Consider the following 27,998-nt stretch of genomic DNA (forward strand, 5'->3'; position numbering starts at 1 on the left):
AGGACTGGCAGCAGGGGCGATTTAGTGGATGAAAACACGAGAAAGCAAGTGCCAGGGGACAAAAGGAGGGGCAAGCCAGGCCTTGCGGCTCTTCAGAGGCACGGTCCCACATCTTTAACTGCGGTGCCCCTGAGGAGGCGGCTGTCAGGCCCTGGCACCCACACGAGCACGTGCGCATTGTCGCCAGGATGCTCGGGAAGGCACCCGCAGCCCCCGCCAACCCCAGCATGGAGCTGCAGCCAGCCCTGGGCGAGGCTCGGCCCAGCACCAGGGCACAGCACGGCTCCTCAGTTGGGCTGTCCTCAGAGACAAGAGCTGCTTCCCAAAGCTGACCCACTCTTTACAGGGAAGTCTAGGAAATCCCAAATGCAACCAATGCACCCGCTTTTTTTTTTTTTTTTTTTTTTGTGGACAGCTGATCCGACTTCTGTGCTCACTGTACAAACAGGTACATGATAGCAAAACTCAGCCTCTCCACCCGTCGGCTGGAATTTGGGTTTTCCATTTCGGGTAGCTGATCTCATGTGCTCACTGACGTGGCCGTGAGCACACCTCCAGTCCACCGCATTGACAGAAAGACACGGTGCAAGTGGAGGCAGCTTCTGCACCAAGAGGGAGCCGAAGCCCATGCTGCACGGTGTGGGCGAACCTCTGGCACTGTCTGCTTAACCTCAGTTCCTCAGGATCCTGGAGTGACTTCTCTCACTCTTGAGGGGAAGACGTGTCAGCCCCCTGTACAGCAGAAGCCCCTGCCTGGAACGTAAAGCACCAGGGAGCAGTGCCCTCTGCTTTCCCTTGATCAGTCCAAGCTGGGCCTTGTCAAAAAAGCACAGGAGACGCACTCGGGATAGCTGGAAATCAGGGGGGCAGCATTTCACTGACAAAGCTTCAGTGTGGTGCAGGGACACATTCATTTGACACAGATAGCCAGGGTTTTTGCAAATCAGCCTGTTTTCTCAGACAGGAAAGCCTCGATCCAAAGCTACGTGCATGCCAGCTAGCTAGATGGCTGAGAACATGCTGGGAAGCCTCATGGCAGCCCTGTAACCACCAGGGAGCTCGGGCATGGAGCCAAGGACGTGGAACTGGAACAGGAGGAGGAAAGGGGACGATGTACTTAGCAGCATCAACACATTCAGCAAATGCTGTGCTCAGAGCTGTCAAAGGTACTGCTGCCTCTTCACACCCACAAAGGACTCTTCCCTCATCCCCCCAAAAACTAGGGTGAACTTTATTCAAACCAGGCTCCTCTTAAAAAAACGCCACACTCAGTACCGTCTTTGTGTTCTCTGGTACAACATATCAAACCCCTGACCATGAAAACAAAGAATCCTTTTTTCCAGCTTTTATTTTTTTTCTGTGAAAATACAGGTTGAAATGTTAATTTCAAGAAATCACAGTTTTATAAAGTGTCATTCATTCAATACCAGCTAGTCATTCCATCACCTTCACCCATGCCAGTACTGCCCATCCCAAAGCTTTGTATTGCTTTGCCAAAGGTGATTTTTTTTCCCAAAGACCTTAAAGAAGGTGCTATATGACAAGAGCCATCTGTGTTTTTCACTATTTGTCCTCCCTAACTTGTACTGGGATTCAGTCCTAAAGCCTAATTATGTTATTACACACAATTTAAGACAAATGTTAACAGGGATAACAAAAAAAAAAAACAAAAAAAACTTTCCTGACTTTTTTGCCTGTCAGTATTGCACAGCCAGCCTTTCTGGAAGCTGGGCTTTTTCTGCCTGTCACAGCAAAAACAACCAGCCAAATTAACAGGAAACTGTCCCAGCAGCAGGAGAGAGCTGAGATCCCAAGCTGGTAGGTGGCAAAAACATTAAAACCCTGGAGATATTTCCGAGAGCAGAACCACATTTCAGGACAGTAAAAGCACCAATGGTTTGTGGTATCAGCCGGAGCGTCTTTCCCACGCGGCAGGGAGAGCTGACGCCCCAGCCTGCTCCTCTGAGCAGCTGTCCCGTAAACGGTTGTTACGTGGAGGGCTGCAGCCTCACTTTCTTGCTTGAGGTGGCAGCAAAATAGGATTGAAGTTTTTGGACAAAATGAACAGGATGGAGATACTGGCTAATGCTGGTGTGAGAGCGCAGGAGAATGTAAACATCTCCACCTACCCAACAGAGACGATCTGGCTTCACAAGGGTTCCTGCCTTTCACCCACCCACTCAGGTGGCCCGAGACTAGCGTTAATGCTATAGATGAAGTGTAAAGCTCACAGGTCCTGCAAGCAGAGGACTGCTGCACCCTGTCCTACTGCTCGGCAGAACTCGGGTCTAACACCAACGTACAAAAACGCACACCTGTACATCGAAGCACTTTGCGGACGACAGTGAAAGCCGTGAGGTGCAGCCTTCAGGAAGGGAACAGACTATTCTTTTGCACTGACACGTCACCAACAGTTATTATGACAGACTCTTCTTAGAAGCAGCCAACAGATTTTTCTCCTCTCCCCCTCAGAGGAAGCCCGAGGAGGGTGCCAAGTGCAGGAAGTTTGGTTTCTGCACTCAGCACCTGCTTGGGAGCTCCTGGGAACTCTGCAAGGCATTTTGAGCCCTGTTGCTCCAGAGCCTAGAACTCGTAGTAGCTTATGGCATCTGACAAAAATTGTGCCGACTTCCCTATTCCTCCCCACTCCTGCCTGGAAAAGGTGTGCATAATGTTTTAACCATTTACTAAAAAGACTCTTAATGTGGCTGCATTTCAGCTATACTTATGTGCCTATTTTGGACAATTCATTAAGTGCTTTAGAACAAAAAAGTGCTATAAGAGACTATACGCACAGTGGTGACAGGTTTAACTTCTTCAAGAGTTCCACTCTTCTATGGCATGATAACTTCAGTTTTCTGGTTAAGGATGTCAACACCTAGTGCAGCAAAACCAGCCAATGTTCTGGGAGACCAAAGGGAAAGAGTATCAATTACAGGTCACTGGTCCTCAAAATGGGAGGTCCAGAGCTTAACTTTTCCCAGCTATTTTAAGTGAACTTCACTTGAGAAACCTGCAGACATTCCTGCCTCGTTGCATCTCCCAGAACCAGCCTGGGTCCGGCACGGCTGACCTTGCTCCCTGGGAGCTGCTCCTCTCTTCAGCCTCGGTGTCAGCAGCCCCGGCTCTGCGGCCGCTGTGGTTCCAGCACTCTGGAAGAGGCACAGCACACCAGCAAATCGGTTTCGAGACACACAAGGACTTTGAGCAGCCCTGAACGAGTGCACCCAAGTACCTTACGCCTCCCCCTGGTTTTGTTCTGGGTTACAGAAGGGCTAGCAACACCCACCCATCTGAACTTGATGCATACAGTTGCTGTATACTTTACAAAAAAATAATCACAAAAGAAAAAGTTCACCAATGATTAAGGCACTGTGGGCCCAGCTGTCCGTCCCGCTCCATTAACACGTTTTGACGTGAGGGGAGGAATACGAAGCCTGGTGCCAGCCTTTAAGTGCTGGTGCAGACGGGCTGAGCTAACACCACGCAGCACTGGGGCACTGATCTCCAGCGGAGGGGCTGAGCGGATGGCAGGACTGATAGCTGGGAGTGGGTTTTAAAAAAACAGTTCTGCAGGAGAATTCAGACTTTGCCTGAGCTGACGGAGCCGCTGTCCTGCCCCCTCCAGGGGGAGCTGTGCGGACAAGGACAGCTCCTGTGAAGTTGCAGCGAGTCAGCAGCAGCAGCGGTGGAAACGGGGCTGAGGAGCACAACCCTGCCCACCACGGAACACGCTCCTCCTGCCCTACCACGTACTCCCTTCGTTGGTAGCAACAACAGAGTGGGAAGCACCAGCTCCTAAGTCAGGGAGGAGATTCAGAAGACGAGAGCTGCAAGCAAAGCTCTTTCTGGGAACAAAGTTCTTTTCTGATTCAAGAAGGAAGTGTCTGCGGGGAAGGGTGGGAGGTGAAACCAAGCACCCAGCTAGTTACTGCTGTCAATTTTCCCCATGCAAAAGGCTTGAGGTAGAGATGATGCTACCCAAAGCCTACAGAAACATTAAGTTTTTCCTCCAGCTAGAAGGAAGTTAGCCAGCTCCCCTCAGCACAAACAACCACAGCTGCACTGAAGATACTCAACCTCCACCTCCTCTGAGCAAGCCCAGTAACTACCAGCCTCACCTCAGAGGCTGAGCAACAGGAGCTCTCATCCAATCCCCATATGCTCCTGAAAAGCACAATCACATTCCTCTGAAAAGCAGGAATTTTCCTGTACCATTCTCAAGCTCAATCTCACACACCCAAAACAAGTAATTCCCACTGTTCTGGGGAACATCTAAGCTTCAGGACATGTCTTGGAACTGGATCAGAGCAGACAACAGAAGTGAGGCCCGAGAGCAGTGAACTGCTGAACTGCTATCCTACTTCAGCACAAAACACCAGCAACTGCACGTGGTGCTTGATGGCAGGGGTGGCTGGAAGCTTTTGCAATTCCATATTTCAACAAGGTAAAAACCTCCACAGCAGAAGCAGCCTCACGGCCTGTTCTCCAGTTGACCGTGTTTGACTCTCCACGTCCAGCTGACACTGCAGTCAGGGGCAAGGGTGCACTGCAGCTCAATACCAGAGTCGGGGACCTCCATGTCGTAGTGCACTGGCTGGCCTTCTTTGGTAACCAGACTGAAGGCAGGGACCCGTACCTGTGAAGCGGAACAAATGAATCTGAATGCCACTTCAAGCCTCTTTCAGAGCATAAGAACCCATTAACAAACCCAGCCTGATTGGCAAATAACATCCCCACTCAAGAAAAGCTGCAGGAGAGAAGCTTGTGACTGGCAGAAACATCCTGAAATTATCTCATTAGAAAGTATCTCAGAAACTGGACTAGTAGCATTCACCCTGCTGCTAACTTGCCTCCTTGAGGTCGTTGGCCATTGCAGGTGTTTTCTGAACTGGCTGCATTTGGGCACTGCCAGTTCCTCTGTGGGCTAGTGACCTTTTGCTTTGTGATGTCCACAAGAATGATGTACTCCAAAGAGAACCAACAGCAGTGAAACACATTCTGGACGTCTGCAACCTCTTTGTTTAGAGATGATCACCACATTTTACACTTCGATGAGTCTTGGTCCCACAGACACTCAGAGTCTCTTTCAGGGCCTGCCAAAAAGGCCCATAGTGAGGTTCACTGGAGTCTGCCAGTATCTCCTCCACGTTAACAAGCAGGAAGCATCACAGCCCAACGCAGCCTGTTTCCCTTAGCTGGTACTACTGCTCTTGAAGAAAAGGTCAGAATGATTCTTCTATAGGCAGAGGGGAAAGAAGTTATCTTTCTAGTCAAAGAGAAGGATTTTTAAACTGGAGCACAGGTACTTTTTAAGATGGAGCTCAACAACTACAAGCCAACTGCATCCTGGGCTGCATCAACAGAGTTGCCAGCATGTGATGGAGGGGACTGTCCCCCTCTGCTCTGCCCTTGTGAGGCCCCACTTGGAGTGCTGCATCCAGGTCTGGGGCCCCCAGCACAAGGATGTGGAGCTGTTAGAGGGGGTGTAGAGGAGGCCATGAAGGATGCTCAGAGGCTGGAGCACCTCAGATATGAAGAAATACTGAGAGGTCTGGTGTTGTTCAGCGTGGAGGAGAGAAGGCTCCAGGGAGACTGCACTGCAGCCTTAGAGTGACTTTTTACATGGGCAGATAGTGATAGGACAAAGGGGAATGGTTTTAAACTAAAAGAAGGGAGATTTATATAAGATATTAGGATGAATTACTTTACCCACTGGAACAGGTTGCCCAGGGAAGGTGTGGATGCCCCATCCCTGGAGGTGTTCAAGGTCAGGTTGGATGGGGCTGGGGGCAGCATGCGCTGGTGGGAGGTGTCCCTGCCCATGGCAGGGGTTGGAATTAGGTGATCTTTAAGGTCCCTTCCAACCCAAACCATTCTATGATTCTATGTACTGTGATGCCTATGATGATTTGCAATGGTTTGTAGTTCAGAAAATATCTTCTGGTATCACACTTACAACAACAGCACTCAAGTTATGTAACTAAACGCATCATTAGGGTCCCTGAATGGACTTCTGGTTCGCTGATTTTAAGGCAGGATGAGGCTGCATGGTAGAAGAAATTGCTTAGACAAAATGCCGTACTTAAACAACTCCCAGCTTTGTGTCTCACCTGGCTGCTTATCCCAGTGGCAATGTCTCCCACCTTTGTTCTCTGGAAATCCCTGATGTGTAAATTTTCTCCGCTTAGCAACTGGACCTGGATTTTCACTCCTGAAATGTGAAAGAGAAGTCATTAACTTCTGCTGTAGGCATAACAACTTCACAGTCCCACATTGGAGAATTGACTAGCAAGACACAGGCATCAGAAGACCATTTTTTATTTTTTTTTGTCATCAAGTATTTCATTTATGTAGGTCTTGGCAGGGCACAGAGGATTGCTGAAGAAAACAATGACTCACAGAGCAGAGCTGGATTTAGCAAGAAAGCAGCTGAAGAGACATATTGATTTGTACAACATGCCCTCAAAATTACTCTGTAGAAATTTATGGTTATAAGGCATACAGTCTTGCACATGGCAGCTGCACAAGGCGAGGCATAAAGCTGAACCAGACTCCGTGGGTTGAGGAACTTCTTTGGCTTTTATTGGATTATATAGACTTGACTCCCACCCACCTATGACTGGAGCAGACTTGGCCTCTTGACAGCCCATATGCTTTCAGGAGGGTCTTTGCTGACACAGGAACTGAAGGGTGAGAAGAGTTCAAAGACTCCACACCCCAGATCCGCTAGATACTGAGAAAGCTGTACCCAACCATTTATCCAGACTTCAGAAAGATGGACTCACCATTGAAATAGCTAGGAGTGTCTGTGTGACGGCTGCGATTCAGTAGGTTGTTAAAGCTGAAGCTCTGTCCATCCGTCTGGCTGTTCCAGGAATGAATCCCTGAGCTCATAGTGTCCCTCAAGCTATGCGAAGCCTTCATGGAGTTCTGCAGAAGTAAGCACAAGTCTGTCAAAGGCTCCTAAAGAACATGAGCTTCCACGAGATGCCAAACATGAAAATAACCTCAAGGGAAAAAGAAAAAAAAAAAAGAAATCCACAGGGATGTGCGATTGGGCCTTGACTTATTCTGCATTTACCTGCCATCTAGAAAATGGGATGTATAACAATGCAACAGTTTGCAGACACAGAAGGTTATTCTCAGTAGTCAAATCAGTAATCAGCTGAAGAGTTGCATGAAAAGAAAAAAAGGGTTTCATCACACTGACAGGAGAATAAAGCATCAGATACATCTCATGTTGTTAAGTGACAATGCACAGGAAAAAACAGTAACTCTACATAAACAACTACATTGTTGTGCTTCTTGGAAAAGTCTATATTATCTTAGAGTCATGGGAGGTCAATCTGACAACAACAGCTTATCGGTAAGTACCCATCAAAACTCACATCAGTTGTTAGGGTTATGAGCTAGACAAAAGAAATAGAGAAAAAAGCAGTCACATCCCATGCTGCACACCGTGTTGTATCAACGTCTGAACTACTGCGAAGAACTGTGCTCAACTCTCCTCAGAAAGCACTACAATGCTGAGAAGAGGAATAGAAATAGGAAGCAAAGATGATCACGTTCAAAAATGACTCCTGCAGATGGCAGGCTACACCATTTTGGACTCCCTGTCTGAAAACAACGATTGAAGGCTTACAATTAAATTACATCCTTCCTGGTACGACAAGGCTTATTCTGTGTTGTTGTTTTTGTTTGTTTGAACTGGTATTCCCTACCTTACGAATAACGGAGTTAAAGCAAACGATTAATTAAACCTAGTGTTTAAATAATATAAGACTATACAGGTCATTAGTATCAGTAGGTTAAAACAGATTCGTGGAGATCAGATCCATAGGCTGGGAGTGAATATCCAGCAGAAGGGTTACTGTTCTGCCCCATTCTTCTGCTCCTTCCCTAAACAGTGGCCAGGAAGAAGATCCTCGGCCACTGGGTCCAACTCTGCACAGTTCCTATGCTCACCCCTACTTCTTCAGTTCCTTGATTCTGCATAAACAGGGTCAAGGCCACTGAGGTTTTCCAGATCCACACACTTGGTGCTTACTGTGAGAACACAGCCCAGAAGAGCAACTGGAAGAAAGGGGTCGTTGTAGGACAACAAACTAAAAAACAACTAAAATCCTAAATACCCCGTTGCCCAAGAACAAAGGTTCATTCCTCCAGTATGCTGCAGAAAAATAGATGTCAAAAGCAACAAGAAATGTGAAAAGCTCCAGATGTTCACTGGTCACAGCTTCCAGAGGTGGTTACCCTGCGACCCCTCCACGCCCCCAGTAACACAGCTAGCATCCACGTATATTCACCTTCTCACTGGCATCTGACACAAACGGGCTGTCGATGCTGAGACATGAAAGCATTTGTTCTTGCTCTTCCAGCGAGTAAGGCTGTGAAAGGCTGTTCAAAAACAGTTCTGCAAGCAGAAAGAAAGGGAAGGAAAACATTTAGAATCATAGAATCATAGAATATCCTGAGTTGGAAGGGACCCTTAAGGATCATCAAGTCCAACTCTTGATACCACACAGGTCTACCCAAAAGTTCAGACCATGTGACTAAGTGCACAGTCCAATCTCTTCTTAAATTCAGACAGGCTCGGTGCAGTGACCACTTCCCTGGGGAGCCTGTTCCAGTGTGCAACCACCCTCTCTGTGAAGAACCCCCTCCTGATGTCGAGCCTAAATTTCCCCTGCCTCAGCTTAACCCCGTTCCCGCGGGTCCTGTCACTGGTGTTAATGGAGAAAAGGTCTCCTGCCTCTCGACACCCCCTTACGAGGAAGTTGTAGACTGTGATGAGGTCTCCCCTCAGCCTCCTCTTCTCCAGGCTGAACAGGCCCAGTGACCTCAGCCGTTCCTCGTACGTCTTCCCCTCCAGGCCTTTCACCATCACCAAAGTTATTTAAAGTTATTCCTTTCATGAGTTCCTGCTCCAGTCCCAGTTATTACAATTAATACTCTAAGCATCTTTGGTGTTAGATAATGACCATTGACACTGGTGTCCATAAACTACCTGACACATAATTCCTCTGGTAAGCAGAGGGTATTGCTACCACTGGGAAAATAGGGAAACTGAGCCAGAAAGGACAGAGGAATTGTGCAGTGACATGCAAAAAGTCAGAAAGGGCTCGCACCCAGGAGCTCCCAGTTCTTGCCTACTGTGCCACCTGTCAGTCTTCACTCGAGACCATCTGCATCATACCTAGGAAAGGGACAATCTTAGGTACTCTGCTCTTGCACTAACTTGCGTTGACGATATCCAGACCTGACAAGGATGATGGAGGTCCAAAGCCATCTGAGAAGAAAGACAGCCCTCAGCAACCCCTAAAATGCTATTCCTCAGTTGTGTGACAAGTTACATTTCAAGACACTTTTTTCCTAGCTTGAACTTTTCAATTCATTTATGAAGACAAGAAAACATGGGATAAAGAATTGAAAGGTTGAGGTAATGGAACTGGACTATTACTTCACTGATTTTTCACTCTGAACTTCTCTCTTGTTTTCAGATTCTGGATTGTTGGCTGGTGGGTATAGCTTTTCCAACGCAATAAACTGACTTCAACTACACTGCTTTGTTTGAAGTCTCCCATTTAAAAGGCTTATCCCTTTATTAAAAGAATTAGTTTTGAAGTATTCAAACCTTCATCTGAAGTTAGAATTGCAGACACTGTTTGTACAGTGCACATAAGCACACATCTGAAAACTGGCTGCTTTTTGAGAGGTTCCCACACCTCCCACAGAAGTTCACTACACTGGTCAGACAGTGGAAGGAAATCCTGACCACTACCTTCGTGGCACGTTTAGTTGCTTAAGAACTACTAGTTTTGATAATTTCAAGGAAGGCCAAACCATTTGTATAACAAGAGATGCACTATGAACAAAATGACATTCCCAAAGAAAGAAAATAACTGCCAAAAGGCCAAAATAAAGCAGCTGTATTTTTTATCATGTTCTTAAGCAAAAAGCTGAATTCCCTACATAGCTCATTACTTACCTATTTCCAGCTGCTGAAGCTCTTGTTCTGAAATGGTTGTTGCTTTCTCCACATGGCTGCAACTCTTCAGGGGGAGAGGAGTCGAGGAGAGCGGTGGTGGATCCCAGATCCCAGATAACTCCTTGCACACGTTCCAAGGGGTTCCCCCAACCTCCTCTGTTTGTTCCAGAGGTGGTGGTGGTAGGACTGGGCTTGCACAAGAAACTTTGTCTGCCAATTTGGGGTCAGAACGAGTCTCAGAAACTGGGCTCACTGTGGGGGACAGGGATGTCTGTGGATTGTTTTCTTTGTTCAGAGACAAATGTCTAGGCTCTCTGTATTCGCCTTTCCAGGGGCTTGTCACACCTCCCACTACAAAAACAGAGAACACAAACATTGTCATACAGAGAAAAGAGGTAAAGGTTTTCCTTCACAATACAAGTTTCAGAACTGTATCTTGCTGTGAAATGTGAAATTTAGCTTCTTCAGAAAACAGAGCCAGATCATCTCCACAAGTTCTTCCTGTATCACAGAGCTTTTCAGGAGGATTAAGTTGAAATAAATCACGGATAGTCTTAGAGGGAAGACCGGATCACAAGTATAAGTTGCAGCTGAGGATGCAATAAACCTCTGCTTTCACTTTTGCTGCATATCAGGCTTCAGCTCACTAGATGCATTTGATACATCAGCTGAGCATGAGCCAAGCCACAGCACACACCTTAACAAGCCCATGTAAAGCACAACATCATCTGCTTCAAGTAGAGAAGGAAGAAGGAGCATGTGACAGCACACAGGAAGCTATAATTTATTTGGGTGAGAAATACAAAGAAGTCACTTCAGGGTAATTTCAAAGAAAGGGATGTGGGCAAAAGCTATCAACCCCCAAATGTACATCAATGCTGAAGCATGTGCAAGTGATACACTGAATCATGTTTTACCAGAATACATTGGTAAAACATACTGATATGTTCCTCCAGGACCACTCTAACACTACTGGTCACTTTCACAAGCATGTGAAAGAAGCTTTAGATATGGGACATTTCTACCTTCTTCAAGTGCAACACTGGTCTTGGTTTTCAGTTCAGACGCAGATGCTCGCTGAACAGGCTCTTTCTCCAGACCCATTTTAATAATTTCAGCAGTGAGAGGGTTGCAGGAAGGTGGAATTTCCCTCAGAGGAGGTGGCTCTTTAGCTATCTGTGAAACAAACAGGAAGTGAAAGAGGCTCGACCAGAGAGGCTTCATTTGATTTCAGAAAGGTTCTTCCCATCCTCAGAGAGCTTCCAACTGAAGTTACCATTACATGAGAGGCCTGAGCAGTATATTATTTTTTCACAGTTGAATGGCTCAAAAGTCACACCCAAGTCATGAGCAGAATAGGAAAGAAAGAGCCCTAGAATGTATAATATGCAACAGTCTAAATGGAGTAAGAAATTATTATCTGCCATAGCAAGGTTGGCATCATCTTAGAACTGTCTCTCAGAGAGACTTCCTGAAATGACTGCTGTTTAGTTAAGTACAATGGGATTTTGCAGGCTTAAGTACCTTTTACTTGACATATTTTGAGTTACTTACCTTCAGACAGAGAGGATGATTGTAATATTGGGTCCAAGGGTGACACCCATTAAGCATGTGCAGCATCATACAGCAACTGCTCCAGACATCCACTTTGGAGTCGCAGCGTTTTCCCATGACCACCTCTGGAGCCATGTGAGTTTCTGTGCCAGGCACATAGTTCCCTAAAACCATTTAAATGAAAATTCACTGCGCGTAAACTAGACGATTGTTCCAGTGCAACTGCTGGGAAGCCTAAGGCAGCCTCCTTGTCTTTCCAGTTAAAGTGAGAAACAAGTCAGCTTCACCCAAAAAGCAGCATCACACACTCCTGTCAGCTGTTCAAGAGCTCCATGCCCCCATCAGTCTCACCCCTTATATGCAGATGTATGTATTAAACTTCCCTTCCTAGCATATTTGGGAGGCAAATGCCATTGGTGAACTCAGCATTAGAAAATATATCCATCTCTTCCAACAGATGCATTAAGAAGCACAGTAAAGTTTCACTGCCAGAAGTCAGCAATGATTTTTTCCTTTGGTGGAGGTCAGGATTCTTTCCCAGCTGTTTAATGAAGTTAAAAAATCTAACTCTGACTCGTCATGTAAGTTTGGATGTGATGTCTGGCAGGGACAAAACACTGAATGTGATAGGTTGACTTAATTTTCAATAAAAACGTAATACTAACAACAACATAAACACAACAACCTTCTAGACTGGAAGATAATGACTAAATTCAACAACAACATATATACAACAATCTTTTAGACTGGCAGACAAGGACCAAATTCCAAACCTAAGTTCCTTTTAGCTGTCAGTGACACACTTCACAGTAGAGTCAATAAATGTTAAGTCTGGAAAATACAGTTGCCTGCAGATTAGCCAAACATGAATGTTCAAAAAGAAAGAATGAGTCAGCAGGGCAATTCTTTAGAATCACACCAGAAAAACCTTACCTGTGACCAAGCACTTTCCCAAGCCATCTGGATGAAGGTGAGCAGAGTGACCAAAATCACACAGAAGAGCTCTGCTTCCATCGTCAGACAAAAGCACATTTTCCGCTGCCAATGAGAGGTTTTTAACTGGTCAGTTCCCTTTGTATCATGGCCACTCAGAGGAGAAAAAAAGCCTAAAGCCCACAGAGCTACTTTTTTGAGCCCAAACCAAGGTCTATTATTCCTATGGAGTGTCACTGGCTCAAGCACGTACACAACTATAATTATCCCAGTTATCCTCTATCCCCCTGATGGAGCGGCCTGGGCAAACAGCCTGTCAGACCAACTGGACAACAGAAAGAGGTGACAAATATGATATGCCCAGCTGTTTAGAACTAAGTTAAGCTCCAATCTCAAATGCAGAGCTGAAAATGTAGTAAATAAACTTTAGACACTCACAGTAACTCAATCTCCAAGCCCTTTGCTCCTTGTAAGAAAAAGGGAAGAACAAGATACCTTAAATAGCATCCTACCTTTTACATCTCCATGGAGAATGTTTTGAGCATGAAGATACTCCAATCCTTCTAATGCTTGGCCCAAATAACTGAGGGCTCTGTCCTCTGGCAGGCAGCCACTCTGCTTAATTAGCTGACCTAGTGAGCCACCTAGAAAGGAATCCAGAGAGTCCATATCTGTTAAGTTCTTCTCAGCATCATCAACGTTCCTTGTTTCTGATGGAGAAATGAAAACCGCCAGGCCTGACAGCCCTTATCTTGCACACATGGGTTTATTCCTTTTGTTCATACCCAAAGGTCTTACTGCCTGTGGATACCAGCCTCTTTCACGAACCCTTTTGCTTAGCATCAGTTTAACATTAGTGCTTTGTGTTAAAATCAACTACTCTGTGATCAGCCACTTCTAGGTGCTCCTGATCACCAGCCGTCCTTCACAGGCTGTCTTTTCCATGGGCCTGGCTGGAAAAAGGAGCCTTGGGCAACAGGGAACCATCTAGGTCTGCTTTTAGAGCATCTCCTGTTCTAGTCCAACGTGTTTTACATGGTGGCATGCAAATAAAAATGAAAGCAAAAAACAGTACCAACTATGTGGTTCAGTGAGAATTTACAGCTCGTGTTTGAGAGATAGGCATCTTGAATGGAAGAGGGGCTGGACTAGAAATGACTCCCCCCAAAAAAGACCATTGCTACACACCAGCAGGGGTAACACAAACCTATCCCAACCCACTCTGGAGTTAATGCTAGGAACACTTGGATACACCGGAGAATTAACAGAATTTAAAACTGGGGCAGGAGGAAGAGGAGATCAATGTCCACTGCATTTGACAGCTACAGCAATGCTCCCACTGTGGCTGTTCCTTTCTCACCCTCCATCAGCTTCATGAAGATGGTCACCCAAGGTCCTTCCTTCACAGCTCCATACAAGGGGACAACTTTAGGACTGGTTATCGCAGCACACGTCGTCAACTCCTCTGCACGGAAGTGTTCAACTTGTACCTGGAGTGACAAAGAAGCACCAAACAAATTTTGTGACACGTCCTGACAGACTTGTCCCTCCCCAGTGCCTGCGTCAGAGAGCCCTGCACTGCCTAGCAGCAGAAACTCACAGATAGCTTTTGGTATCAGAAATCGGTGGGTACAGCAGTAAGTGGCAACACACAGATCAACTCCGAACAAGGACAAAGGGAGTCCCTAAATCCTCAGTGCCCAAGTAAAGTGAAGATTTGTCAAAAATTAAAAAAAAAAAAAGATGCCAGCTTGCAATTCCTCTGGCTTTTGGTTACAGATTACATGCAATCTTCAGGAGGAAGGTAATTTTCGTCTCAATTAAGAAGATAATACTGACAACTTAAGCATTCTGTTTTCATGAGATCTGAAAGAAGAAAAAAAAATCTAAGGATGCTGCAGTACTTGGCAGACCCAACTCCTGCAAAATACGAGAGAATACAAAATATGCCTGAAGCAGTGATCTACACTATCACCTTTTTACGTGGTATTCACCCTGCACAGAAAAACGGTTAAATAAAAAAAAATTATTCACTGAGTTTGGCCAAATAAAATAAACCAAGAATTTGCTAAAGACCAGAAGGAAAACATGAGTCATTACGATTCTGGTGGGAAAAGGATGTATCATGTTTCTTCACTGTCAGCAATCCAGCTATAGCCAGTTTGCTTTAATCTCAGCAATTGGGAGAGCAGGTGCTTGCAACACCCAGTATGGTGAAAGAAGGTCAGGTAGTCCCCTTCTACAAGGGCAAACAGCAGTAATTCCAGACAATTACTTATGTGAAATGAAATACACCATAGTTCAATGTTCAGCTTGCACGTTAGAACTCACTGGTTAAGAGTTTGGCCTGAGAAGACACTTCTTATCTACAGAAGTATCCTTTGAAATCCTCTAGGAATTAGAAAAGTAATTGCCATTTAGAAAGACTTAAGAATCTCCTACCCTCATGTATTTCTTTTCAGCACTACCACCTCTCCTTCCTGAAAATAGACCCCACTACTAACAGCTGTTTCTCTTGAGACAGTGTAATTGCACAATGGATAATAAAACTCAGTGGTTACGTACTGTCAGAAAACAAGCTGGTCATGGTACCACAAAATTCCACATGTAAAGCATAAGGATGAAGAATAAGAAATAATTTTCTACTTGCTTTAAATACGTTTGTTTCTATCCACCTGAAAAGTGAAATGGTTAAAAACCTGGACAAGCTGGCTTAGTCTTGCCACTTCCGTATTTCCACCAGGCCATACATCAAGTTGACACCAGTGTAAACAAAAAAAGTGAACATTTTAAAACTGAAAGATACAAGTTCCAATTCTTTTCTCACATAACATTTTCGTACTCAAGACAAACACTTCCCACACACTTTTCGAAGTTTTCTATTGGAGTAATGTGAGAAACAGTTCTACAGAGGTGATAAAACTGTTCAAGTGTTAAGTTCAAGTTAAGTAGTTTGCGATCTCATCAGCTACTTCCATTATAACTCTGCCTTCACCTCTGAGGCACCCCGTGGCCGCCTACAAATCAATACCCTCATTCGAGTTACACACACATCACGCATCATACGACAGTGACGTATGACTTAGTGTACAATAGATTATTATGCCAACTCCTGGAAAAACACATATCCTTGCTGCACCTGTAACAGAATCACCTCCTTACAACGTGCCAGTATTGTGTATGACACTCACTGAACAGGAGAAAGCTCTCTCCTTTTTGAGTACCTATCAACTGTCTGATCTTTTACCTATTTTACTCCATTGCCAACAAAGAAACACCTGCCATGTCTCCATTTATACTGGGTGTGTTTTAAGATGGGAATAGTTAGACAAGCATACAACTCGGAGCTGTTTTTTTCCCTCTGCAGACGTTAAGACACTAAGAACACACTTAAGATCTTCCTGAAATCTCTACTCTTTTGGCCTGTCTCAGTGTGAAAACCAAGATACCTTTAACACTCTTTGAAGCCAAATGAGCCTATTTCTTACTGCCAAGCTTGCCCTACTGTGCACACCTCTGTCTGCTGCTTCTCTCCATGCCACCACCTTGAAGCTTTCCCTTGGACATAACCACAGCAGCACTGCACTGTGACTGTACAGTCTGTGGAATGAGAAGACACTTGCTCTTTACAGAATTATGAAATCACTTAGGTTGAAAAAGGCCCTTTATATCATCAGGTACAATTCTCCAACAATACAAGCCATGTAATATTATCAAGTCCACTGCCAGACCACATCCCTAAGCACTACATCCACACGTTTCTTAAATACCTCCAGGGACAGCAACTCCACCCCTTCCCTGGGCAGCCTGTTCAATGCCTAACCATCCCTTCCATGAAGAAACTCTTCCTAACATCCAGTACACACCTCCTGTGCCTCCTTATATCAGACAACCCCCCCTTTCTCACACACAGATTACCTTTTTGGCAGCACACTGAAATCCTGTCTGTTTGTCCTCTATTTTGTATACTTCTCCAAAAGAGCCAATGCCCAAGGAACCATGACACTTGGTCCAATGAACTTCTTCTCGGTACTCGTAATCCACTGGCTTTAGTTTCTAGGGGATAAAAATCAGAAAACAAGATGAAGCAAGCAAGGAAACACATAATACCATAACTCTTTAAAAATCCATGAACAAAATTACTTCTGTCACTGGCTTGAGATGACACAATATGGGAGGACCTGACAGATTTTTGTGTATGCCCTATTTCACCTAAATGACTATTCGCTTTTGTCATAAAGAAAGACCACCCGTGTTTGGATAGCTTTGGAGCTCCAAACTATTCCCTTCACCTGCAAGACTGTGAAGATGAAGATAAATTCTACAAACAAAACAAGATTCATCTGACTAAATTTAGGCATCTACGTGTGAGCTACACCTTTTTTATACTCAGTTGACTGAGACTGTGCTCTACATCTCAATGTAAACATATTCAGGCAGGTAAGTAACACCCTGAACTCACTGACTGTACCGATAGGGTCATCACTGATTCCAGCGAAGAGTCCTCTAAGAGGAGTTTAAGGAGTTGGCCAAGAGCTGAACTAGGAAGAGATGAATCATGACTGTAAGATTTCCGTGCATTTGCAGTGCCCATGTCCTGCGTTTGGCAAGGGACAGTGGGTAACTTACTGGTTTACCACCACAGGCAGGAGACAAGCTTTTTGCGATCTGTAGGTCCCAGGTACCTTTTTCTGTTTGTGTCACAATCTAGGTGAACTACAGCCAATAAAATATTGTTGTCTGTTCACCTCAGTGGACTGGATTCTTTCACAGACAAACAGAGAAGACATTTTTGAAGACTAACTATGCACAGAAATACTTCTCATAAATAAGCATGCATATTTTGTGAATGAGTGAACAAATCAGAGCCACCAATATAAGACAGGGCTTTATGTCCTTCAAATAACAACGTCGCATCTACCTCTAACTGACAGTGTTCAATCGTATCAATACCCACTCAGAAAACGCGGTCATGTTACAGAAGCCAACACATGGATATAGGTTCTCTCTCTTCTGAAGCCCAAGAGAAACTCTGCCTACCACAACACTAGTGTGTAGGATCAGAAGATCACCTCGGTAAGTAGCACGCCTTCGTTTTCATCTGCTTTTTGAAATTGTTCCTTCAGGTCCAGACCGCCTCCTCTCCACGTCTTGGCTAGGCTGGCTAAATTTTGTGGTTCACCGAGACTCACGCTCCCCTTCAAGGCGTCTACCAAGTATTCTTCCACAGAAATCTTGTCCGAACTGTTTTTCATGGACTGGTTGACGCAGTTGGGGAAACTATATTCCAAGTTTAGCCCAGATAAGCGATGCTCACCGTCTTGATAGTTGAGATCGCCATGGAAATATGTCTTCAGAGCATTCAGTTTCATGTGATGGAGAGGACTGTCCAGATGTGGGAAATGAGGGGGCATTATGTTGTATGGAAAGGGATGGAGAGTTTCAGGCTGTGGAACACTGTCCCTCTGATAGTGCAGTTTCCACACGTGATTAAGGCACTGAACAGGGCTTATCAGCTTGTGCAGTTCTGTTTTGTATTGGCTCTTTGGTAAATGGAGTTTGCCTGTGGACAGAACTTTCTCCGGTTTCTCAAATGGCAGCGGATCATAAATCAAATCCTTGTTAAGTTCTGACAACCAAAAATTGTTTCTGAGGAGAGTACTTTGGTGTGTTTCATCCTCCTAGAAAATAAACCAGAACAGCTGAGGAGGAAACTCATTACAGCTCCCAAAATTCAAAGAAGAATTGTTAGGAGCTTGCAGGGGTCCCACCCCTACAAGAGGAAGGTCTAAGGATTCTCACCTGGACTGGAATTGGGGTGCAGCTCTCTTGTTCTGGAGTTCTGGGACCTCGCCTGCCAGCAGCCACTGTCTGTATTTTCAGCTTGGATCGTTTCTTGTGACGTTTCTTTCTTGTTTTACCACGATGCCTCCCTCTCCAACAGGTAGGTGCCATTTTCCCCTCCGTTGCATGGGCCACATTGTTGGGGATTTGATCAAGACTGTCTGAGCGGCTATTGGAAACCAAAATGCATGAAGTCTCTTAGATCTGATGGTGAAAGCACACCCTCAGTTAACAATTACGACCGATGGAACAAGAACGAGAATTAGCAATTCTGCCTTCTGAGATGTAAATAGAGAACTGTAACATAGCTTCTTGCCTTCTAATATGTAGCAATTGTCACTTCAGAATCAAGGCACAGTAGTATATCTGGCGTTGCAAGGAAGAAATACAGGGTGTGGGCAGGGAAGCAAAGCATTAAGGTTCCCAGATTTTGCAAATTCTGCAAGAAACAGCAAGACTAGGGGGCAAAGTAGACAGCGAAAAGCACCGAATGTCTCCAGGTTGCTTTGAGACAGTTTATGTGTATGATTTATAGTGAACACAGAGATTAAGTATAAATGTAATATATTTAAAAATTTGTTAAAATGAACAAAAGTGCTCATAATATAAATATCTTCTCTATTTGAAAGAAAAATAGGTTTTGCAGCAGAGAGAAAGGGTGACGAAGTGCACTAAAATGGAACAGCTCCAAAAAGCTAAAAAACTAGCACATAAAGCTCAATTACTGTAATACTACAATAACATTTCTAGCAATGCATATATATGTGTGTGTGTGTGTGTGTGTGTGTATAAAACAGCACTGGCCAGAATAACAGCTGAGGGCTTATACAAATAGATGCAGTTCTCAGAAGGAAAGTTTGCCCAGTTATTCAATAGCAATCATGGTAGTTGGATTTTTTTTTAAATTGAATTGCAAGAGAAAACAGGATATTTGATCTCCAAATGAAGAAGTTATTATTGTTCTTTTAATCCATGTGGTATATTCATTTGCCTTTATTGAACAGCGATGCAGCTCACAGCCATCATTGCCCTCTCCATCTTTTTCTGCTGTCTCAGTGCACCACTGAGTGCTAACAGATCCCATAAGCTGAGGTCTGGGTGCTGATATTACCACATTGCCTTGAACCTGAACATACTCCTGACATGCATTCCACATAAACCCCCTAAGAAATGGTTCACACTGCATTTTTTCAGATGGTTCGTGGGACGATGTCAAAGTCGGTGTGCAGTGTCAAACCATATAACCCACAAGGTCAGATTCAGTGTCTGAAAACTTCCAGAAATCAGGCAGAACCTAATTCTATATCCCAGTTACCCACTTCAGAGAGTGCTGGGGCTTAATAAAGCTACAGCTTGTGCTCTAATAGGCACATACTGAAGGAAAAGCAGCTCATGCCCAGATGACTTCAGAAAAGCAAGTCCCAGAGACCTCCATTTTTCTCTTGCAACGGTTACTCCCCCTTTATCTGTTTCAGCTTCTCTTCAAAACTCCGTTGCTGATGCTGTTACTAAGCAAAAGTTCTTCTCTCATCCTCTTTTGTTTATCCTCCCCAGAAAAGCAGCAGTTCCTTTTTCTTATGAAAACTCCCAGCAGTAGTCTAATCTTCCCACAACTTTTCAAAGAGGATGGTGTAACGAAGTTTCAAAAGCATCAGTGCTGTTCAGTTAAAAAAGACCAAAACTGTCCCTTGGATCCTTCTACTTCAAGCCCATGAACCTCAAAAAACACTCCATGATTTCAAAACAAATTTGAGGACCCAGATAAAGTGGCAGAAAACTACAAAGGCCAGTAAACCAGCTGGCATTGACAATGAGACACTGCAAGGCTTTTTGAGTAGTTTGTGCTTAAACTTATATTTTCTTCAAATATATAAAGAAAGGCTTTGAGGAAGACAATTCAGGAAAGACATGCTCCTCCCAAGCCTCAGACACTAAAGCCAATCCAGATAGGGTCTCTTTTAGAAACATAAATGAAAGCACACAGAGCCAGTGTGATTTGGACAAGGTAACACACACAACAGTGAAGGTGGGTGTTCACGTTAAGAGATCTCTCACCTGTAACGTTTACTATGAGCAATAAAAGATCTCTCTGATAAAGTGGGGCTGAATTCCTGACTGTTTTCACCTGTGTGAAAAAAAACAGGATCATCACACATCTTCAGTATCATGCAAGCCCTCTCCTGGTAACTACCGAACTAAGAAACACCTTTCCCAACTTGATAAACCAAATGGTGATCCAGACAAATCATCACACAGGCATGCCACGTTGCCTGCAGTACATTCCTTCTCCCCTGGAATGATATAGCTCCCCAGCATTGTGATCTCCTGATCCCCCAGCTACTTCCCACCCAAAAGCCTTTATCACTATTATTATTATTATTGTTTTTTTTTAAAGAACACCCTTCAGAAGTCAGCCAAGAACAAATGAAGGACATAGATTTCTAGTCAACAAAGCTAGGTGCAACGGCCACATGCTGTTCTTTCTGCTTTATTCAGTGGATGCTGCTACATTATTAAGAGATTTCATGAGCTTCCTAAATAGAGACTGGGATGTGTCATCAACTCCACCCCATATGGGATTACAAATAGATTTCAGCTCAACTCTCCAGGAGTGCAAAGCGAGTGAAATCTCACACCGCATTACACATTCCTTTTTCTCAATGAACAGCAAACCTCCCTGCTACTTACATTCTGCTTGGGCAATAATAGAAATTGATGCACAGCCTCCTTCTGTTTCTTCTTTTGCTGTTCCTTTGGTGATTACATCATTCAGGATTTTCCACTGACTATGAAAGATGCCCTTCTTCGTATCTTCTACTTTGCAAACACTACTTTGCTTTTCACTCACTGTCTTGTTCAGCCCCTTTGTAGCTGTGAGCTCCTTCTTATGCTTGACAGTTGAATCAGGAGCTCCTTGGCACGTAATTCCCATCACTGCCATTTCACAGGTTCAGAGAGTCACTGGTTGAGAACAAAAAGAAACAAAGCAAAACACTTGTCAAAATTATTAACTTCACAGGCAGAAGCAGCTTCATGTTCAAGAGAAACAGGAGCCTGCTGCAGGTATCAGATTAACACACAATGCAGAGCAAACCAAGGTCCTGTCCAACCTCTGAGCACAGAACCGAAAATGAACCCAGGACTGCCAGCTCTCCATCCCTGACTCGTACCACTGAAGATCTGAAGAGTCAGTGTTATTTTCAGTACTAAAAACGTGAGGCTATACAAGCTTCAAAGGGAAGTTTATTTTTTGGTATATTCCCTCAGCTTAAATGCAAACAATGAAACCATATAGTAGAGGGAACCTAAGAGTATCACTAAACAGGAAGAATATACATAAAAACAACAACAAAGCAAAACAAAAAAGAAGCGAAGACACGGGAGATTTTCTCCGAGAGTACACTAGGAGAAATTACAATAAGCCCTAGCAGCACACAAAACGGTCATAAAATCCTGCTAATTGCTTTCCTCCTTGTACTCAGTTGCCCTGGAATCCATTTCCCATTTTTCCTTCCAATGAAAAAAGGTTAGGCAACGAGCCTGCCCATACACAACTCCTCCCTCTCCGCCTTCCTTCCCCTTAATTGCCAATAACTTCTGAAATCCTTGGTCAACCACAAACGAGTCTGAGAAAAGAAAGGCTCTTGCAGCCTGTCGGATCAACGTGAGTCGGTGCTGGAGAAGATGCTGGCAGGGAGCAGCTCCACAGCTGAGCAGCACGGCAGGAGCTGGGCAGGGAGCACGAACACGGCTTTGGTTTTGCCCCCGCTACCCCCAAGCTGGATTCTGGAAAAGCTAAGCCATAGCAGCTTTCTTTTAACCCAGAAACCAGAGCATGCTCGATCACCCCTTAACCACCCAGGTTGCTTCCTTCTTCTGTTCTCCCACAGTTCAAGTGTAAAATCTTAAAATGACTATTTCCATCATTAAACAACCCATGGAAATTCAGAAGCCTTAACAGGTGTTAACTACCACAAACCCAATATGAGAGGAGAAGCAGGGACTTCTGAACAAAGGCCAACAAAACCAAGATCACAGAACTATTACAGGAGCATGTCTTTGAGGCTCGTCAGTTTAAATCTGCACCAGGGGGTTTCTGGTCATTTTTTTTCTTTCCCCTTTTTCCCCCCAAAACAGCTGCCTGGGGCAACAAGACATTCACCCAGGCAGGCTCTTCGTCACTGGACGGTGACAAACGCGGCACCAGCGGGAGCTCAGTGCCTATGGGGCCACCGAGGGAAGGGGAAGGGACCGGCCTGGGAGCCAAGGGCACAAACCTTGGTGTGATTTGTAAATGAGTCACCTAACAACCTGGCAGGTATACAAGGAAAGTCAACAATGACCACATTCAGCGGCTAAACAGAGAACAGCTGCTGTGCAAAAGAAGTGCTGATGACAGTATCCCACTCATTACACCCATCCCTCTCCCTCTTCTCTACAGAAATTATGTCAAATCTCAGTGCTGTAAAATAATCCCTTGGAGCAGCAGAAAGCCAGCCTGCCAGATGACTAACCCAAGCCACCAGTGAGCAAACTGACAAGTTCAGAGCTATTTTTACACTCACTCTCTCCTGATTTGCATTAACTCTGTCCCTCCTTGCCCTCCCCTCACCTTCAAGGACCTTCAAAGATCGCAGTGCAAACCCATCCCCATCTCTGAAAACGTGTAATCCTCCAAATCACTCCTCAGCTTAGTTAAAAGACAACAGAGGGAGGAGAGAAACAAAATTGCAAGCCCTTGCCACTCTCTGAAATGGAAAAGAATAACAAGGAAACTTCACTGAGATTAAAGTCAACAAAGTACATAGCTCACCCGAGGACTAAAAAAAATAAGAGGTAGCTAGTGTAAGCAACAGCCGGTGCTCAGACAGTTTAACGTGTGACTCAGGTCTGCAAGGCTGTGTAGGCACAGAAGCTGCACGCCCAGCCCGGTTTAACCATTGCCACACAGTTTGCAGGACTTCGTAAGGGCCAAAAACCCCGCTGTTCTGATGGTACGCACTGCACAGCACACTTGGCAGAAGTTGTGATTAAAACCAAACCAGAACTTTTAAATAATTATTGAAGCATAACTTCTCTCAAAGCTACGTATTCAGAACTGAACAGGCGAGACCCATCGCTGTGCAATCCACAGAGGTAAGCCCCAATAATTTGGACACGGGCACTCGGTCCTCGCGCCCAGGCCCGCAGGTGTAGCTCTGCTCGGTGCAGCTCCAGGCAGGAGCCTTCAACGCAGTGAGTGGGTACCGAGGTTCCTCGGCAAGACCACTAAGAACGGGATTTGCCCAACAAGAGGCACGCTGGAGCTGTGGTTTCGGCTGCCTGTGAACTCGCCACCACCCAGGACGAGCACGGTTTCCTGTACGGGCTACAGACGTGCAGCACCGGGAGGCTCGCCGCTGAGCTGGAGGGTCGCCGCTGCCTCGTGCCCCAGAATTGCCTCTCTGGTTTTCAAGGCCTCGTCTCACTCATCCAAGTCACTTAGACTCAACTGTGACTTTTGTTTTCAATATCCCCAACTTCCTTCCTTCTGCAGACGTGTGTACGGGCTCGTTATTTTCAAGGAGAAAAGAAAGGAGAAGTCAGGTAACGATACGGCAGATAAACGCAAATACTACGCCCCCAGCCCACAAAGGGCTTTTGCTAGCCGTGCGAAAGGCCCCTCGCTCCTTAACTTCACTAAGATTTAAGCTCGCGTCTCGTTAACTAATGTCAGTTCTCACTGCTGTAAAAAAGAAAGTGCGTTTTTACAGAATGAAAGCCAAACACGGTATCAGTTGTGTTGTGGAGGCACCGGCCCGATGGCAGTGGCAACTCCTCCCTCCAGCACTGCCTGTGAGAAACCGGTGTCCTGGCTAAGGCCACCTGAGGCCTGTACGGAGTCAGAACGAAGGAGACACTCAGCATTATTAATGCACAAGTGAACCATACATTTTCTGCTCCTTACAGTCTCCTGCCTCCCCTGCCCGTCCATAAACAAGTCCCCGTTCGCCCTCTTCGGCTCCTCCATCTCAACACTGGCCCCTCTGCTGGAAGCTGTTTGTAGCAGGGACCTTAAAAGCACATTTCTGTGTTTCATGAAGTTACACCCTACATAGAAAGACTCACAGGTGAAAAAAAAAACAACACAAATACCTCTTCAGCACTAAAGCACTCTGCAGCACACCATAATATGCAATCCTGCTTGGTCTGCATCGGTCATATCTTCCTTGCCAACAGCTTTTTGGAGAATTTTGGTTAACATTTTGTTGAGCAGCCCATAGTTTTAAAAAGAAATTGGGAAAGAGCTTTAAAATATGCATAAGACCTCATAGGTCAGCTTCTAAGTACGTAGATTTCTTCTCCTAGTCTGAGTGTGAACATTCAGCAGCAGTTTCACATTGACATTTAGTTTAAAAAAAAAATCAAGTTGTCTCAGTGAGGTTTCCCACTTCCTTACTGAGAAGAGTTTGATGAACAATATATTAACTTGGGCTAATCCTCACTTTTGCAGTTGCTATTGGCTTATTGAAACAACACAACTAGCATTTTAAACCATGCTGCATTGCTGACCACTACCACAAAGCAACAGCAAGGAAGAACAAGGAATTCACATATCACTAGAGCAGGGAATGTCAACCGAAATGAAAATACACGCACCACACGGGGACCTGCAAGTCCCAACACCTGCTGGCAGAGCTATGGTTAGTCAAGAGCGAGCCAAGTCCGCAACCAAAAGAATCCGTCTGGAGTATTACCTACAAAATCATCAGGCAAAGACATCAAGCCTTACCAAAAAACACTTTTCACTGGGGAAAAAAGAAGAAAAGATGACACTTGTTAGTAAAATGAATCACACTGAAGGTCTGGTTTGGGACCCGAGGAGTAGAAATGTGTACAACGCTCTTGCACCCCAGGTACCACTTCCATTCGTTCTTGCCTCCTCGCTGCTGTCTGTCTCTTCTCGGATGCTGCAGATGAGCTTCCTTGCCTGCCACGTTTCAGATGGAACTGAAATTAAGACAGTTCCGTTTTTGGCTGTGTCAGTTTAAGGCATATTATTGTAGCATGGGCCTGGGGTTGTTATTTAAACAAGCTCAGTGCTGTCAGCAAGGGAGAGGTTTCGATTTGTCTCAGAAGGGACTAAAAGAAAAAAGTTGTAGAACTCAACACACGCCCCTATCTTAAAACACACTTAATGCCACTGTAAGGTAATATGTTTAAGAGGAAAAGACTTGCTTCAAGTATTTAAGAGTTCCAAAGTAAAAATAAATAGAGCGGCTGGCTGATTAAACTTGGTGAGTCAGAGCAGCAGTTACTATTCCAGGATGCTCACAGCCTTCCCCTCCTCTTGCTCTACACAGTGTTATCTTCTCGCCTGTCCAGCGGGCTTCCAGACAACCTGCCTGGTTCCTCTCGGTGTCCTACGTGCTGCCAGGTGCTGCTGCATACACCTGCACCTGAAGGCCACCAGGTAAAGCCAAACCACCGCAGAACTCTCGGTCTGAAGGATTTCACTATCAGCGTTATGTTTAGGTTGTGTTACAAATGATAATAAATATGTCAACATATTCTTTAAAGTGGTTGGATAGTAAATATTTCAAAATCCCATTTCAGCCATTTATATTGCTTACTGTAAACAGCCCGATAATGAGCCTCGACTTCTTTTTAGTTGCCAGACAGTAGTATATTGCAACAGTTTGGTTCCAAAGTCTGCAGGAAAAATATTTGACTGGGTTTAACCATCAGCAGAATTTCTAAAAGTATCCAAACACATCTATCTTCATTTCCTCGAGAACAGCTCACCCCTTAACAATTCTTTTCATGCTCTTGAACAAAGATAAGAATAACACCATTTACCCAGAGTTTATAAACATCACTGCATCCTCATTCATTCCAAGTGCCCAATTTTTCCAAGCTGCTTTGCAAACAAGTCTTACAGAAAGCATCCGAACAAACTCAGGACACTGCTTAACAACAGCCTGGTTTTGAAGACCCGCTTGTGGAGTGAAGCTATTTCCTACATTACGGCAAGAAGGTATAGGAAGCACCTAGATGGACAACCTCCAGCACTAACCACAGAGGCACATTAAAATCAATTCTGCCCGAGTCAGCAGGTCCAGGTTTTTACTAGTTATTACAATGAATTGCTTTGTGGCTTGAAGTTTTCAATGCACATTTATAAAAATGTCATATAAGGCTATAAGGAAGCACTATTGATGAAATGTTAAGCAAAAAAAACAAAACCCAAAGCTTTGTCAAATTTAGCATAGAAGCATTTCTATGTAATCCTAATTCACGATCAGTCCTGTGAATTTAATTATCATCATACGATAAAGTAGAAATAGGAACCGACCAGAGCAATTTCTAATTGCCCATCCTGAGCAAAATTCCACGAGATAAACTTCCTTTGTAACTACAGCACACAAGAAGCACCTTTCCGACAAGACGTGCTCTGTCCTCTTCAGTGCCTTGTGCTCTGATGCTGCTTGGGCGTGACGAGCAAAGCCCGGCTTCCTTCAGCTCCAAGTCCCACGTGCCGAGCCCTCCGTCTGGTCGCCCACACACCCTCCTGACGGCGTGGTCCCCTCACACTCCCTCTTCCCCAGCACCTCCAGACCCCCTGCAAACCGACGTCCCTTCTCCTCGGAGCCTGCCGCTCTCCCAGGTTTGCCTGGCGCTTGCCACTGACCTCAAAAGCTGCAGGAGGCGAGTTACAGGGACGGCACGGTCACGCTTGGCTCCTTCCCGTTAGCAGCCAGAGGGATAATTAGGGACCACATCACTGCCACAGCAAGGGCTCAGCTCTGCCTTCTCGCTGTTAGCGCTGAAACAAGATTCGGGACAAACGGTGGCAGAGCTCGCTAACCCTGGCGACTCCGGGTCAGGCCCTGCAAATCCTTCAGGTTTTTTGTTTGCCACAAGCTCCCTTGTTATATCCCTTCTTTGCAGCATGCTGTGCGAAGATTCGGCCTCTCATAACAGTTAAAATTTAATAGTTAATAGCAAATGACTCATTCCAAAGGAATCTGGTGGCAGTGCCAATAACAGATTTTAACGTGGTTAAAAGGCAATAAAGCGGCGCGCTACAGACACGCATTTCAAAGTCCGGCCCGGTTGCTCTTATCCCTACTGTCACGGCCCAGAAGGCGCAAGATATTGCCCGTAAAGGAGCGAGAACAAACACCTCGTAAAAGAAATTCGGGGGCTGCTGGGTGCTGCCCCCCGCACGTCCCCACCAGGCAGACAGGAAGCACCGAGCTCAACCACAGCGGCGACTAATTAATCACCAGAGCAGCACCAGAACCTCCAGCCCCAAAAAAGGGCCAAGGGGCGGGTAATTCCATTTTTATTCAGCCCTGGGGTTTAGGGGACCGGGCTCTATTTTGCCGAACCGGGAGCAGCCCCTGCAGAGCGGGGGGCACTGGGGGGCTCCGGGCTCGGGGCTCCGGGCTCGGTGCCCCCCGCTCCGCCGGGGCTGCTCCCAGGGTTGCTGCCCCCGCCATCGGCTCGACCCGAGCAGCGCCCAGCGCCGCCCCGCTCCCTCCCCCGGCACCTACCGCGGAGCGCGGGGCCCGACACAGCTTCTCCGTCCCCGTCGGCGGCTCCCGCACACTGACAGGCGCGGCCGGCCTGCGGCTCCACCCCCCTCGCGGCGCCAACCAATCGGCGCTCCCCTCGCCCGCGTGACGGCGCC

The 27,998-nt window shown here is 45.5% G+C and overlaps 1 protein-coding gene across 2 annotated transcripts; it reads right to left on the reverse strand.

Moving 5' to 3' along the window:
• Window positions 1–1,330: 1,330 nt before the first annotated feature.
• MAP3K14 (mitogen-activated protein kinase kinase kinase 14) lies at window positions 1,331–27,998 on the reverse strand. Of its 2 annotated transcripts, XM_080565492.1 has the most exons (17): window positions 27,862–27,998; window positions 26,994–27,128; window positions 21,011–21,283; window positions 20,378–20,447; window positions 18,281–18,491; window positions 17,551–18,159; window positions 16,397–16,534; window positions 13,839–13,968; window positions 12,991–13,122; window positions 12,479–12,583; window positions 11,546–11,709; window positions 11,017–11,167; window positions 9,992–10,342; window positions 8,310–8,416; window positions 6,789–6,933; window positions 6,114–6,214; window positions 1,331–4,639 (listed from the first exon to the last, which is right to left on the reverse strand). In XM_080565492.1, exons 3-17 carry the CDS (start codon window positions 21,261–21,263, stop codon window positions 4,475–4,477), a joined length of 2,832 nt encoding a protein of 943 aa, XP_080421618.1. In that variant the 5' UTR covers window positions 21,264–21,283; window positions 26,994–27,128; window positions 27,862–27,998; the 3' UTR covers window positions 1,331–4,474. The 2 variants fall into 2 exon arrangements, with proteins under 2 accessions (XP_080421618.1, XP_080421619.1); XM_080565493.1 differs by lacking the exon at window positions 26,994–27,128 and having other exon boundaries at window positions 27,862–27,975.

The sequence above is a fragment of the Anser brachyrhynchus genome (assembly GCF_964034855.1).
Source record: "Anser brachyrhynchus genome assembly, chromosome: 22".
Lineage (NCBI taxonomy): Eukaryota > Metazoa > Chordata > Aves > Anseriformes > Anatidae > Anser > Anser brachyrhynchus.